The 12,419-nt window shown below is 35.1% G+C and overlaps 1 protein-coding gene across 6 annotated transcripts in view; it reads left to right on the top strand.

Moving 5' to 3' along the window:
* The window catches only part of RPS6KA3 (ribosomal protein S6 kinase A3), a 120,563-nt gene that overhangs the window by 69,550 nt on the left and 38,594 nt on the right, over positions 1 to 12,419 (top strand). For 5 of the 6 annotated variants that reach the window (XM_030306335.1, XM_030306332.1, XM_032592271.1 and 2 more), the window contains 5 exons: positions 6,188 to 6,268; positions 7,068 to 7,147; positions 7,744 to 7,850; positions 11,863 to 11,900; positions 12,109 to 12,251. In XM_030306335.1, coding sequence (XP_030162195.1) covers positions 6,188 to 6,268; positions 7,068 to 7,147; positions 7,744 to 7,850; positions 11,863 to 11,900; positions 12,109 to 12,251 — 449 coding nt within the window. The remainder of the gene's footprint in view (positions 1 to 6,187; positions 6,269 to 7,067; positions 7,148 to 7,743; positions 7,851 to 11,862; positions 11,901 to 12,108; positions 12,252 to 12,419) is intronic. The other variant, XM_030306331.1, reaches the window with a different exon arrangement.

The raw sequence follows: 12,419 nt of genomic DNA, 5'->3' as shown, positions 1-12,419 counted from the left end.
ATCAAAGTAATTTATGTATAGAATCTTATAAAATAGCAGAGCTTTACCAACCCCTCCCATCCAGTTGTTGACCCTCAGAGACAGTGACTTTCGTCTATCTACTCAACTGCTTCTTCTGCCATTTACCTCCACATTCAGTATTCTTTATTGCAATTCTTTGATTGTTTTCATTTGGTGATATTATAATTTATTGACTTTGTAACATGGAAGATTAGGATTTAGTTCTCTCATACTATCACCCACACACAATTCCCCATTTCATGTCTTCCCAGTAATGTTTTCATTATTGCAGGTTTATAAAAACTTCTTGGAGTACCTGCATGGTTCAGTCAATTAAGTATATGACTCTTGGTTTCTGCTTTGGTCTTGATCTCATGGTTTGTGAGTTTGAACACCACGTCAGGCTTTGCATTGACTGCATGGAGCCTGCTTGGGATCTTCCCTCTCCCTCTCTTTCTGTCCCTCCACCCCCCCTCAAAAATAAACAACTAAATTTACATAAATACATACATACATACGTACATACATACATACATACATACATATGTATGTACGTACATACTGTTCCTCACTGAGCCAAATAGTATAGTGGAGTCACTTTTCCTTCACATCTTTGCTGTATTAGATCTCATTTTCTAAATTCTGTTTCTACCTTTTTCTCAGTTTACTTTCCAGTCTGGGTGCAACATATCTTCTAGTAGCTACCTCAGAAAGGGTGAATGGATTCTAATTTTTCTGTGACCTTGAATGTCTTAAAATGTCTTTATTCTGCCCCTCGCTTAATTTATAATTTGGCTGAGTGTAAAATTCTAGGTGAGAAGTAATTTTCCCTCCGATATTTGAAGGCGTTGTTTCCATTGTCTTCCAGTTCCCTGTGTTGCAGTTATGAAGTTTATTGCTTATTGCAATTCTGACTTCAGTCCTTTGTGCATAAGCAGCTTTTCCTCTTTGGAAGTCTTTAGAATCACTCTATACTTTATCCCTGGTGTTCTGGAACTTGTACAGTGGTATTTCTTTAGTGTGGACTTTTAAAATTCATCATACCAGGTATGGGGTGGCCTCTTCCATTCTAGAAACTCATTTCTTCAGTTTTGGCAGAGTGTTTTGTCATTACTTCCCCATTTTGTAACAGCTTCTCTTCAAATATGTTGGACCTCCTGGATCATTTCTTAATTTTGTTTTTCCCTCCTGTTTTCCAGTTTTGTCCTTTTCCCCCTATATCCTAGGAAATATTATCAACTGTCTTTCAACCTTTCTATTGACCTTTTTGTTTCTACCATCATTTTTGTTTGTTTGTTTGTTTATTTTGAGAGAGAGAGAGAGGGAATGGGGGAGAGGGAGAGAGAGAATTCCAAGCAGGCTACACACTGTCAGTGCAGAGCCTGATGTGGGTCTCAATTCCACGAACCATGAGATCATGGCCTGAGCTGAAATAAAGAGTTGGATGCTTAACCAACTGAGCAACCCAAGTGCCCCTCGACCACCGTTTTTAATTTCCTAGATTTTCCGTGTTCTCTATTCCATTTTTTAAAACTTTTTCTCACAGAAAGTATCAGGGCACTTGGGTGGCTCAGTCGGTTAAGCATCTGACTTCGGCTCAGGTCATGATCTCACGGTTTGTGATTTCAAGCCCCAGGTCGGCCTGTGTGCTTACAGCTCAGAGCCTGGAGCCTGCTTCAGATTCTGTGTCTCCCTCTCTCTCTGCTCCTCCCCCACTCGCTCACTGTCTCTGTCTCTCTCTCTCAAAAATAAATAAACATTAAAAATTTTTTTAAAAAGAAAGAAAGTGTCAAACATTTAGAGAAAGAAACTAAAGAATTGGGCACCTTGGGTGGCTCCGTTGGTTAAGCGTCCGAGTTCAACTCAGGTCATGATCTCACGGTTCATGAGTTCGAGCCCCGTGTTGGTCTGTCAGCACACAGCCTGCCTCAGATCCTCTCTCCCCTTCTCTCTGCCTTTCTCCCGCTCATTCTCTCTCTCTTTCTGTCTCTCACTCTCTCTCTCTCAAAAATAAACATTAAAAAAATTTAAAAGAAGAAAGAAACCAAAGAATATAGAGAACACCCATATACCCTCCTTGCTGCTTCAGCATTTCCCAGTTCACAGTCAATTTTTTTTTTTTTTTGCATCTGTGTTCTTCCCCTCCCCCTCTTTTGATACTTTGGAGCACATCCCAGACATTGTACAATTTTTTCCATAAATATTTTAGTATGTATCTCTAAAAGATAAAAACTCTTAAAAGAAATGATACAACTCTAACATTATACCTAAAAATCTAATATACAGATATCCAGTCAGTATTCACATTTCCAATTATGACTATTGTTATGATTCATTTTTCTTTTTGCAGTATGTTTGAATCGGGATCTATATAAGATCTATATTTTGTAGTTGGTCGATAATGTCTTTTAAGTCTTTTAATCTGTGAGTTCTTCTACACTTTTTTTCTTTGTAGTTTATTGAAGATAATGGTTCCTTTCCCCCTATCCCTTTTAAAGCTTCTTTTTCATGGGTGCCATATGATTTTTGCTCTCTTGGTGGATATAAATGACAAGGGTGATTTTTAAGTTTTCTTGTGTTCTTTACATTGTCTCTGTTTCACCATATTCCTTTTTCTTTCTATTTATTTTGAGAGCTGTTTTTCATCTTTAGAGCCTTTCCTCAAATGCCTACGGGTCCTTTGCTAACTTTTTCTCATTTAAGAGTGAAGTACCAAATAACCAATTGGAAAGGGTTCTCTGGCAAGAATTTGCTTTTTTCTCCTTGGCTTCATTCCCTTAGTCTTAGCTTTTAGCTTTCTCTTACCTACTTCTGCTCTTGCTTCCTCTCCTTGTTCTTTGTCCTTACGAGTTTATGCATAATTGTTCCATTAATGTAATTTCACTGGGGGTTTGTAAGAAAGTAGAAAATAAAACATCTATATTTAAGCAGAAGTCTCTTTGTTTCCATTTCAGAGTTCCTATTAATTCAATAAGTGGGGTCAAATAGAAGTCAGTAGTGTGAGGTTGAGTTTGTGGGGACTTTTGTCCTAATACAGTAGTCTGTGGGCCTAAAAGTTTTGTAAACCATTGCTTCAACAGTTTCTTAATATATAATCCTGGAAACATAAACACTATTTCTTCTTGTTCACTCTCATGTTCAAGTCAAGGAGGATTTAAAACCTAATAACTACTATATGAGAAAAATTATTTCAGAGGAACGTAGTTGCTTTGCCAGCATGAGTCATTATTAACAAATTCTACTTCAGGGTTTAGAGTTTACCAATATAAAACATGCCTTTTTCTAAAGCAGTATATCCTCATCAGAACTCCTGATTGTAGGATGATTTGTATTTGTCAATAGGTCTTTACATAAGTAAAAGAAACCAGATTAGAATTATTAAACAGTCCTACCTCAGACAAAATGAAGGAATCCTTTAGTGACAATATCTCACTGCTCATTTTCAACTAAACAAGGTCTCATCAGTGTTACATGTAAGGAAACCACCTCACAAGATAATCATAATTGAAAATCATCTTGTTCTAGCATTTCATTTTATTTTATAAGTTTATTTATTTTGAGAGAAAGAGAGAACAGGGGAGGAGCAGAGAGAGGGGGGGAGAGAGAGAGTCCCAAGCAGGCTCCACACTGACAGTGCAGACCCCAACACAGGGCTCAAACTCATGTACTGTGAGATCATGACCTGAGCTGAAACCAAGAGTTGGATGCTTACCCAACTGAGCCACCCAGGGGTCCCTCTAGCCTCTCATTTTATAGAGAAGGAAGCAGGAAGTCCCCAAGGAGTGTGAGGATTTGACTAAGGTAATTCAGTTGTTAGCAGAGCCACTAAAAACTGTAGCTCTTGACTCCCAAATGATTGTTCTTTTCATTGTGGTAGAATAATAGAAGAGAGATATACAGTAAGTATGTTGGTGGATGTTTTTGCTGCTTACTGAACAGAGAGGTGAGTTTTAAATGATAAGATTTGTAATGTTTGTATAATTATTGAAAGAGGTAGGAATTTGGAATCTACCTTTTAAGGTAATAGGAACTGAATCCAAGATCATATGGGTAGCAGTAGAAAAAACACAGATGTGGGCTAGACTGGAGCAGAATTATCAGCAGTCCTAGGTGATGAACCTCATTCACATAAATATTAGAAGACACCAGAGTTGTTGTGATAGGACAGATAATGAAATCAGAGATTGATACTGAATTTGATACACCAGCTGGACAAGTCATTTAAAAGACAAAGCTTTATAGGTATCAAGAGTAATTGGTTTCTATACTTGGTTTGCCCATTTCCAGTCACTGGCACCAAAATCTCCCAGTTGGAAGTGGAAAATTGGTAGAATGGGAAACATAGGATTTTGTGTTAGCTTCTTTGTTTATTTTTTCCAGAGGTCTTATTTCTGTGTTTTAAATATCTGCAGTCACTTTATTTTTTTTTTTTTTAATTTTTTTTTCAACGTTTTTATTTATTTTTGGGACAGAGAGAGACAGAGCATGAACGGGGGAGGGGCAAAGAGAGAGGGAGACACAGAATCGGAAACAGGCTCCGGGCTCTGAGCCATCAGCCCAGAGCCCGACGCGGGGCTCGAACTCACGGACCGCGAGATCGTGACCTGGCTGAAGTCGGACGCTTAACCGACTGCGCCACCCAGGCGCCCCAATCTGCAGTCACTTTAAATTGAAAAAAAAAAAAAAACCCGTCAACTCATCTTTCTGTCCCTTCTTTCCCCCCACAAAAGATTCTCTTTCCCATTCTTTCTGCTTAATATCTGACACAACCATTCAGTCATTCTGGCCTGAAAAATAAAAGTTGTTTATGATTTATCCTTATTATGCAACAGAAAAAAATTAAAATTTTAATGAATGATTATTTTCACCTCTCAAATCCCTTGAGCTGCCAACACAGAATACTTACCAGAATGTATTCAATTTTTTTTTTTTTTTTTGCTCATCTGTCATTCCCACCAGATTATGAGCTGCTTGAAGATGATTTTGTTTGTATTTGTATCTCCCAGTGCCTGACACACAAAATTTACTCAGGAAATGTTTGGTTGGTAAAAGAGAGCTTTGCCTACAGGATCAAACATAAATTTATCATGCCATTCCAAATTATCGAGAATCTGGGTCTTCCCAATTTCACCTCCCCAATTTCCATACTGATTTGGTTGCTTTCTTTTCTTCACGCATGCCTCCATGTTCTCACTTGCACTGGTACTCCATACCTGGACTTTTCTTCTTTAGGCCTGATCCTTCCCACCCATCTACGTTCCACTCTAAAAGTTCCTAAATCCACCTCTTCCCTCTAGCTTTCCCGTGCAAGTAAAACTCATCTCTCCCTTCTCTGAATTCCTGTACTCCTTATTCCCGGTAATAACTCATTTTATCCCTTTACTGTATTCATGGTGCGATAGCTACCATTTAATTGAGTATCTCCTATGTACCAGGCTCTGGGATGTACAAACCTTATCTCAAATGGTCACACAGCCCCCAAAGGTACAGTGGTGTTATCCCTGTTTTATCTATGAGAGATAACTGAGACTCAGAGTTTAAGTAGGTAACTTGCTCTGTATTACACAGATCTAAATCGAGATATTTTTTGTAACTCCAGAAAGCCTTCGCCCTTTCAGCTGCACTACATTATTTCTTCTCCCTCTCCTTCTCTTCCTTAACTCAAAATAGACCTTTTTCGGTATATTCATTCATCCTTCACCATGTCTGCCACATTTTATAGATGCTTAATGAATGCTTGTTTGGTTGATAAGGTTGGTAGGGGTAGTGAAACCTATTCCGTTTTTGTGTGTATGTTTTAATATTTCATTGGGATGCCTTGTTTTTCAAAAGTTACTCCTTTTTGGCCATTTTCATAACTTAGATTAAAATGTTTGTAAATTTGATCTTAAAGCCAACGTCTGATTCAACATCTGATATGTTATCTGTATTTTTTTTTTAAGTTAAAGCACAGATTTTTAAATACAAACAATTTCTTCTGGTTGTGTAATTTAGTAAACAATATATTAATTTTAAAACTTCAAGAGTCATGTTTTATTTGTATGTATAAATAGCTTTATTGGCATATATAAAAATGTAGATTCACATTTTAGCAAAATTTTATTTAAAATAGTCCCCAAAGAGATTTTGTCTTAAGGATTGTCTCTGAAAGCTATTGTAGTATAGCCATATGTGCAATATTTTGTAGTTCGAGACCGTGTTCGGACAAAAATGGAGCGTGATATCTTGGTAGAAGTTAATCATCCTTTTATTGTCAAGTTGCATTATGGTAAGTTGTGAACCACCTGCAGCCTCATTCCTCCACCTAATGCCTCACTCCCTGAGTGCATTCAGATGTATTAATGTATATATTTGCTTGTGTAGATTTATATGTGTTTAATAGATAAATAAAGTCATGGAAATTAAGCCATTACTTCTTAAACTTTAGAAGCTTTTATTGCATTTATACTTATGTTTCTGAGTGGTAGCCATAGGAATAGGTAATAATAATCATTGTTTTTTATTATAATAATTAATAACAGTGTATCAGCATTTTGTAGTCCATATGTGTTAGCCCAACCCAACTTCTCTTAAAAGGAAGAAAAAAATCCCTAATGTCACATCCTGAAGCTTTTATCACCTTTCTTTTCCCCAAAGGTATATGTGCTTTTTCTCAGTGGGTAAAGTTGTGATGATTCTTATTATGTGTGATTAAAGCTAACCAACCCACATTTTTTCTGCACTTAAGTGACATGTTTTTGTTGTTGTTGTTGTTGTTTCATGGTAAAGTGACCATGTTGGGAATTTTTCTTATTAATCACATGTTTTAAAACTATTATATTCCTGAGAGACTATTGCCTGAAGAAAATGTAACAAATGTTCTAGTGGTTCCATAATAAGAAACACTACATTTAACATTTCCACATGGAAACTAAAAATCATTGGTTATGTTCTAAATAAAAATCTCTTTAGATCTGTGATATAATCATTAATTTGCTTAAAAATGATATTCATTTGTGAATGAGTTGACCTAATATAAGCCAAAAAAAAACCTGGTAGATTAAACAAATTTTCATTTCTTCATTCAGCTTTTCAAACTGAAGGGAAGTTGTATCTTATTTTGGATTTTCTCAGGGGAGGAGATTTGTTTACACGCTTATCCAAAGAGGTATATAATTAATCTCTGTTTTTAATCTATCTATATGTATACTGTTTTAACTAAAGCTTTGTTATATTTCAATATTGTGTTTATTGTATTTTCTCTAGTGGCACAAGATTCTTATATTAAGGAATTAGAGCCAAAAAGAGTTCTTTTCCTCCTTTTTGAAGTTGTTCTGACAGTAGGACTTTAATAAATTCTTTGTCTTTTGTCCTGCTTCTTTCAGTTATAGTTTTTCAGAAGCAATAATATATCAAGATATCCTTAAACGATTAGTAGTGGAAATTCAGCATACATTTTAAAGATCATTTTTCATTTCTAAGATGTTACTGTGGTGGGGCAGTAGTGTCACAATCTGAATATAGTTGTTACTTAACAAAATGTAAAATTATTTCTCCCACAGTGCACATTTAGCATTTAGAAAGTGATTAGTCAACTGATTCAATAATTTTTGCAAATTCCTTTCATAAGTAAATTGTGGGTAAAACTACATGTGATTAGCATATTTATAATTTTTGAATATTTGAACTCTAGGATGGAATTTTAAATAAAAACTACAGACACAGAAAGAAAATAAAGACAGAAAAATTATTATTTTATTTTAGGTGATGTTCACAGAAGAAGATGTCAAATTCTACTTGGCCGAACTTGCACTTGCTTTAGACCATCTACATAGCCTGGGAATAATCTATAGAGACTTAAAACCAGAAAAGTAAGGAATTATGCTACTAAGTCGAATACAATGTAATGTGATTATTTAGGAGGTAATAAAAAATAAAATTACTTCATAGAACTACCACAAGAATTGTGCTAGAACGCCTGTGCTTCACATTTCTGCTAACACTATATATTCTCATACTTTTAAAAATCTGTCAATCATAATCTCTGTTATTGTTATCTTGCTTTCATTTGCGTTTTTTATTTCTAATGAAGTTGAAATCCATGTTCATATGTTTGTTGGCAATTTGTATTTTTTTATGTTTGTTTGTTTGTTTGTTTGTTTGTTTCTTGAGAGAGAGCAAGAGACAGCAAGCCAGGTAGAGGCAGAGAGAGAGGGAGAGAGAAGTCCCAAGCAGGCTCCATGCTGTCAGCACAGAGCCCAACATGGGGCCAGAACTCACAAACTGTGAGATCATGACCTGAGCCAAAACCAAGAGTCGGATGCTTAACCGCCTAAACCACCCAGGTGTCCCTGGCAGTTTGTATTTTTGTGTGACTATTCTGTTCATGGCCTTTGTTCATTTATCTTTTGGAGTATTGTTTTTTTCCTTTTGATTTGTAAGAGAGCTTTACAAATTAAGAATTTAACCATTTGACATATATTGCAAATAGATTTTTCTAGTTTGTTTTTTAATTTTAACTTTGTATTTTTACCTACACAAGTATTTTTTTTTCCTCAGATCAATCTTTTGTGATCTCTTCCATGACTTTTATTCTTATAAAGCTTTTTCCAATCCCATAATCTGATACTTTTCTTCTAATTTTATGGTTTCTTTTTTTACTTTTAACTACATCTGGAAATTTTTTGGTATGAAGGATGGCATAGAGCTAATGCTTTCCTCCAAATACCATTTATTCCTTTTCCACATAATTTCAAATTTTAAGTGTGAGTTGAGCAAATTTCCCATTGTTTTTGTAGTAGCAGCTATCAAGAAGCTGATATTAAATTTCACACACTTCTGTGTTTTAATTAGCTGGTGTTTACTATCTACTGCTTTGAGCAAGAAAGTTTTTTTTTTCCTTTTTAAAGATATAAATAAGCGTCTTTATTTTTTAGGACATTTAATTCACTTACCATACAAAACATCCATTTAAAATGTATGGTTCAGTGGTTTTTAGTATATTCAGAATTGTACAACCATCATCTTTATCAAGAATTTAGATACTACTTACATTAAAACATTACATACAATGTTTAAATTATATATTTAAACAGGAAACAGAGGAAATGCTCCTTTGGAATCCTATTACATGATCATTTAGAAACTGTTACACTTTCACATTTTACCTTTGTTTTTCATATATTTTGGTTTTGGATAAGTTTCATATTGGTTCCATTGTTACTCCCCAGATAATTACTGAGCTTTTCACATTATTTTACGCATTTCTAACTATCATGACATAAAATATAATTTCTGGTGAGAATAAATATTCAAGCATATAGTCCTTAGAAGAAAAAAAATTACTATAAACATGATTAAACATTTGTAATAAAAATATGTGTTAGTGTTTTATATCCTTTTTCAATTTTTTTTTGATATTTACTTATTTTTGAGACAGAGACTGCGTGAGAGCAGGGGAGGGGCAGAGAGAGAGAGAGGGAGACACAGAATTCGAAGCAGGCTCCAGGCTCTGAGCTATCAGTACAGAGCCTGACGCCGGGCTTGAACCCACGAACTGTGAGATCATGACTTGAGCTGAAGTCAGATGCTTAACTAACTGAGCCACCCAGGTGCCCCTTGTTTTATGTCCTTTAATTGAATGTATTTACTGTAGACCATTGGAGTAGCATTGGTAATAAAATTATGTATAGAACATCAGCCCTTCTTAAGGGTTGAATAAGAGCAAATGTATGTAAGAAGTGAGATCTTTCATATAGATGTCTAGATGACGCTTTTAATTGAAATAACATTTAGTTGTTAAATAATCCAAATATATACCATCATATAGAACTTGGAAGACATTTCAGTTTTTAGACTGTTTTATGCACTGTAAAGGATTTTCCAGATTCTATTTAAACCAGAACTCTATTATAATAAATATGGCTAAAAATGATTATTAGTAGTTGAAAGGGAACTTTCCCTATTAATATAACTATATTTTTCTTTCAAAGATAAAGGGTGGGCATGGTTATCTTAAGAGAATGAATTTGCTATAGAAGGCATAAGTAATGTTCTTTTAGCCATGTTTTCTTTTTTTCTCAAAATTACTAAGAATGATTTGAAGTTTGTTTTGTTTTTAGAACTGTCTTTTATGTATTTATTGGACAGAAGGAAGGAGGTTTCCACCATACCTAATAATTCCCTTTATATTCCTTAAATGGTTGGTCTGCTTTGTAATCAAGAATAATCAAGATTTTTATTTTTTTCATATTAAATCCCTTATGAAAGAGACATGAAAAATATGTCCCTAATGAATTATCCTCAGTTGTAAAGTTTATTATAATCATAGTTGAATTAATGACATAGGAGGGTTAGTAGTTTTTTTGACACAGTAAAATTATATTACAGCAAAATTTGGCTTTCACATATTTTTAGTTAGAATTAAAAGTAAGGAAATGCCTATGTTATGGAATAGCTTTGAATATAAGTGAAACAGTTTATTACTTGGCCTTTCAAGTCAGTATGCTAAAATACCTATCCAGAAATAGAATTATTGGCTTACAGCTTAGTACTTACCCCTTCTTATAGCTCCTTAATTAATGATGTTACTCTCCACTGAAGTATCTGTTAAAGCCAGAAACCTGAGTGTCTTCTCTATATGTCCTTTATCATGGTCCATATCTAAGAGATCACCAAATACCCTTTATTTTCCCCTCCAAATTGTTTTATAAAAATGAAGATCTGATTATCCTTACCCTCCACGCATATAAACCTTTTATGTTAGTGCACTTGAGAAGAAGCCCAAACTATTTGGCATGCCTTATTGACCCATTGTAGACTGGCCCCATGCATTCAACGTACATTTCTTATTTGTCTCTGCTCTACCAGGCACTGCGCTACAAGATGAATAAGGTAAAACCCTCTAGGAGCTCACAGTTTACTGAGAAAGAGAGAAAACATTGGAGACTGTATACAGTGAAGGGATAGGTCAGTGAAAAACCAGGAGTGTAAGGAAGGTGTATTAAGACGATTGGATGGGGACACCTGGGTGGCTCAGTCTTTAAGTGTCTGACTTCGGCTTAGGTCATGATATCACGGTTTGTGGTTTCAAGCTACACATTGGGCTCTGTGCTGCAGAGTTTTCTTAGGATTCTCTCTCTGACCCTCCCCCTACTCGTACTTTTTTTCTCTCTCTCAAAATAAATAAACTTTAAAAAATAAAATTTAATTTAAAAAAAGAACAGGATTGGATGGAAAAGCTAGGAAAGAATGATTGAGTCAGATGCCTAAAATATGACCAAGAAAATTACACCTTTAATGCAGTTGACTCAAATATGTGGATTATCTGTCTATTGTGCAAGCATTAGGCTACTTCTGAAGAATGGCATTAGAAAGAGCAACTAGAGGGGCACCTGGGTGGCTCAGTCAGTTAAGTATCCAACTTCTGCTCAGGTTGGATCCCACAGTTGTGAGTTCGAGCCCCATGTCAGGCTCTGTGGTAACAGCTCAGAGCCTGGAGTCTGCTTCAGATTCTGTGTCTCCCTCTCTCTCTGCCCCTCCCCTGCTTGCATTCAGTCTCTCTCTCTCTCTCCCCCTCTCTCTCAAAAATAAACATTTAAAAAAAAAAGGAAAGCAACTAGAAATTGGAAAGAATATATATAGGTTTTGATTCTTTTTCTAATAGCTTTTAGGTGTCCTTAATACACATATGTAAGACTTTGCCTTTGGGATTTGTTACATATGTGCATCTAAAAACTATTTCTCCTTTTTTATCTTTGCTTTATTCACAGTCTAAATATTTTAGAATAATGTAGTAATCTAGTGCTTAACACAGTAATTTCCATCCTAGCTTCCATAAATCTCTATCTAGTGGTTTGAAAAGATTTTCTGACTTTGTTTCAGCATACTTCTTGATGAAGAAGGTCACATCAAGTTAACAGGTAAAAATCCTAATTTTATTAAAATATTCTCCTCTACTGTATATAATTTCTTTTAAGTTGATCATGGTACAAATATTGAGTAGCACGTTGTTTGAAAAGTTGGATTAGAATTTTGTAATAGTTAAGGTAAATATTGGCACTCAGAGTTTAAACTTTAAGTGGGGAAGTTACTGTAGGATATTTATGAATTCAATATTTATTTTGGCAGATTTTGGCCTAAGTAAAGAGTCTATTGACCATGAAAAGAAGGCATACTCTTTTTGTGGAACTGTGGAATATATGGCTCCAGAAGTAGTTAATCGTCGAGGTCATACTCAGAGTGCAGACTGGTGGTCTTTTGGTGTGTTAATGGTAAGGTTTGGGGTGTTTTTGAGGTCAGTAATAAATATAGTAGAACTATAAATCATTTGTTTTATTACATAGCAATTTTACAAGATTTGGTTGTAATTACGATGATGCTTTTTTACTTTCTGGCCTTGAGATTTTATACTTATTGACTAATACCTTTAATGATATTGC

This window comes from Lynx canadensis, chromosome X, assembly GCF_007474595.2.
Source record: "Lynx canadensis isolate LIC74 chromosome X, mLynCan4.pri.v2, whole genome shotgun sequence".
Lineage (NCBI taxonomy): Eukaryota > Metazoa > Chordata > Mammalia > Carnivora > Felidae > Lynx > Lynx canadensis.
Note: the sequence above shows the minus strand (reverse complement) of the source record. Positions and strands in the feature narration are given on the sequence as shown.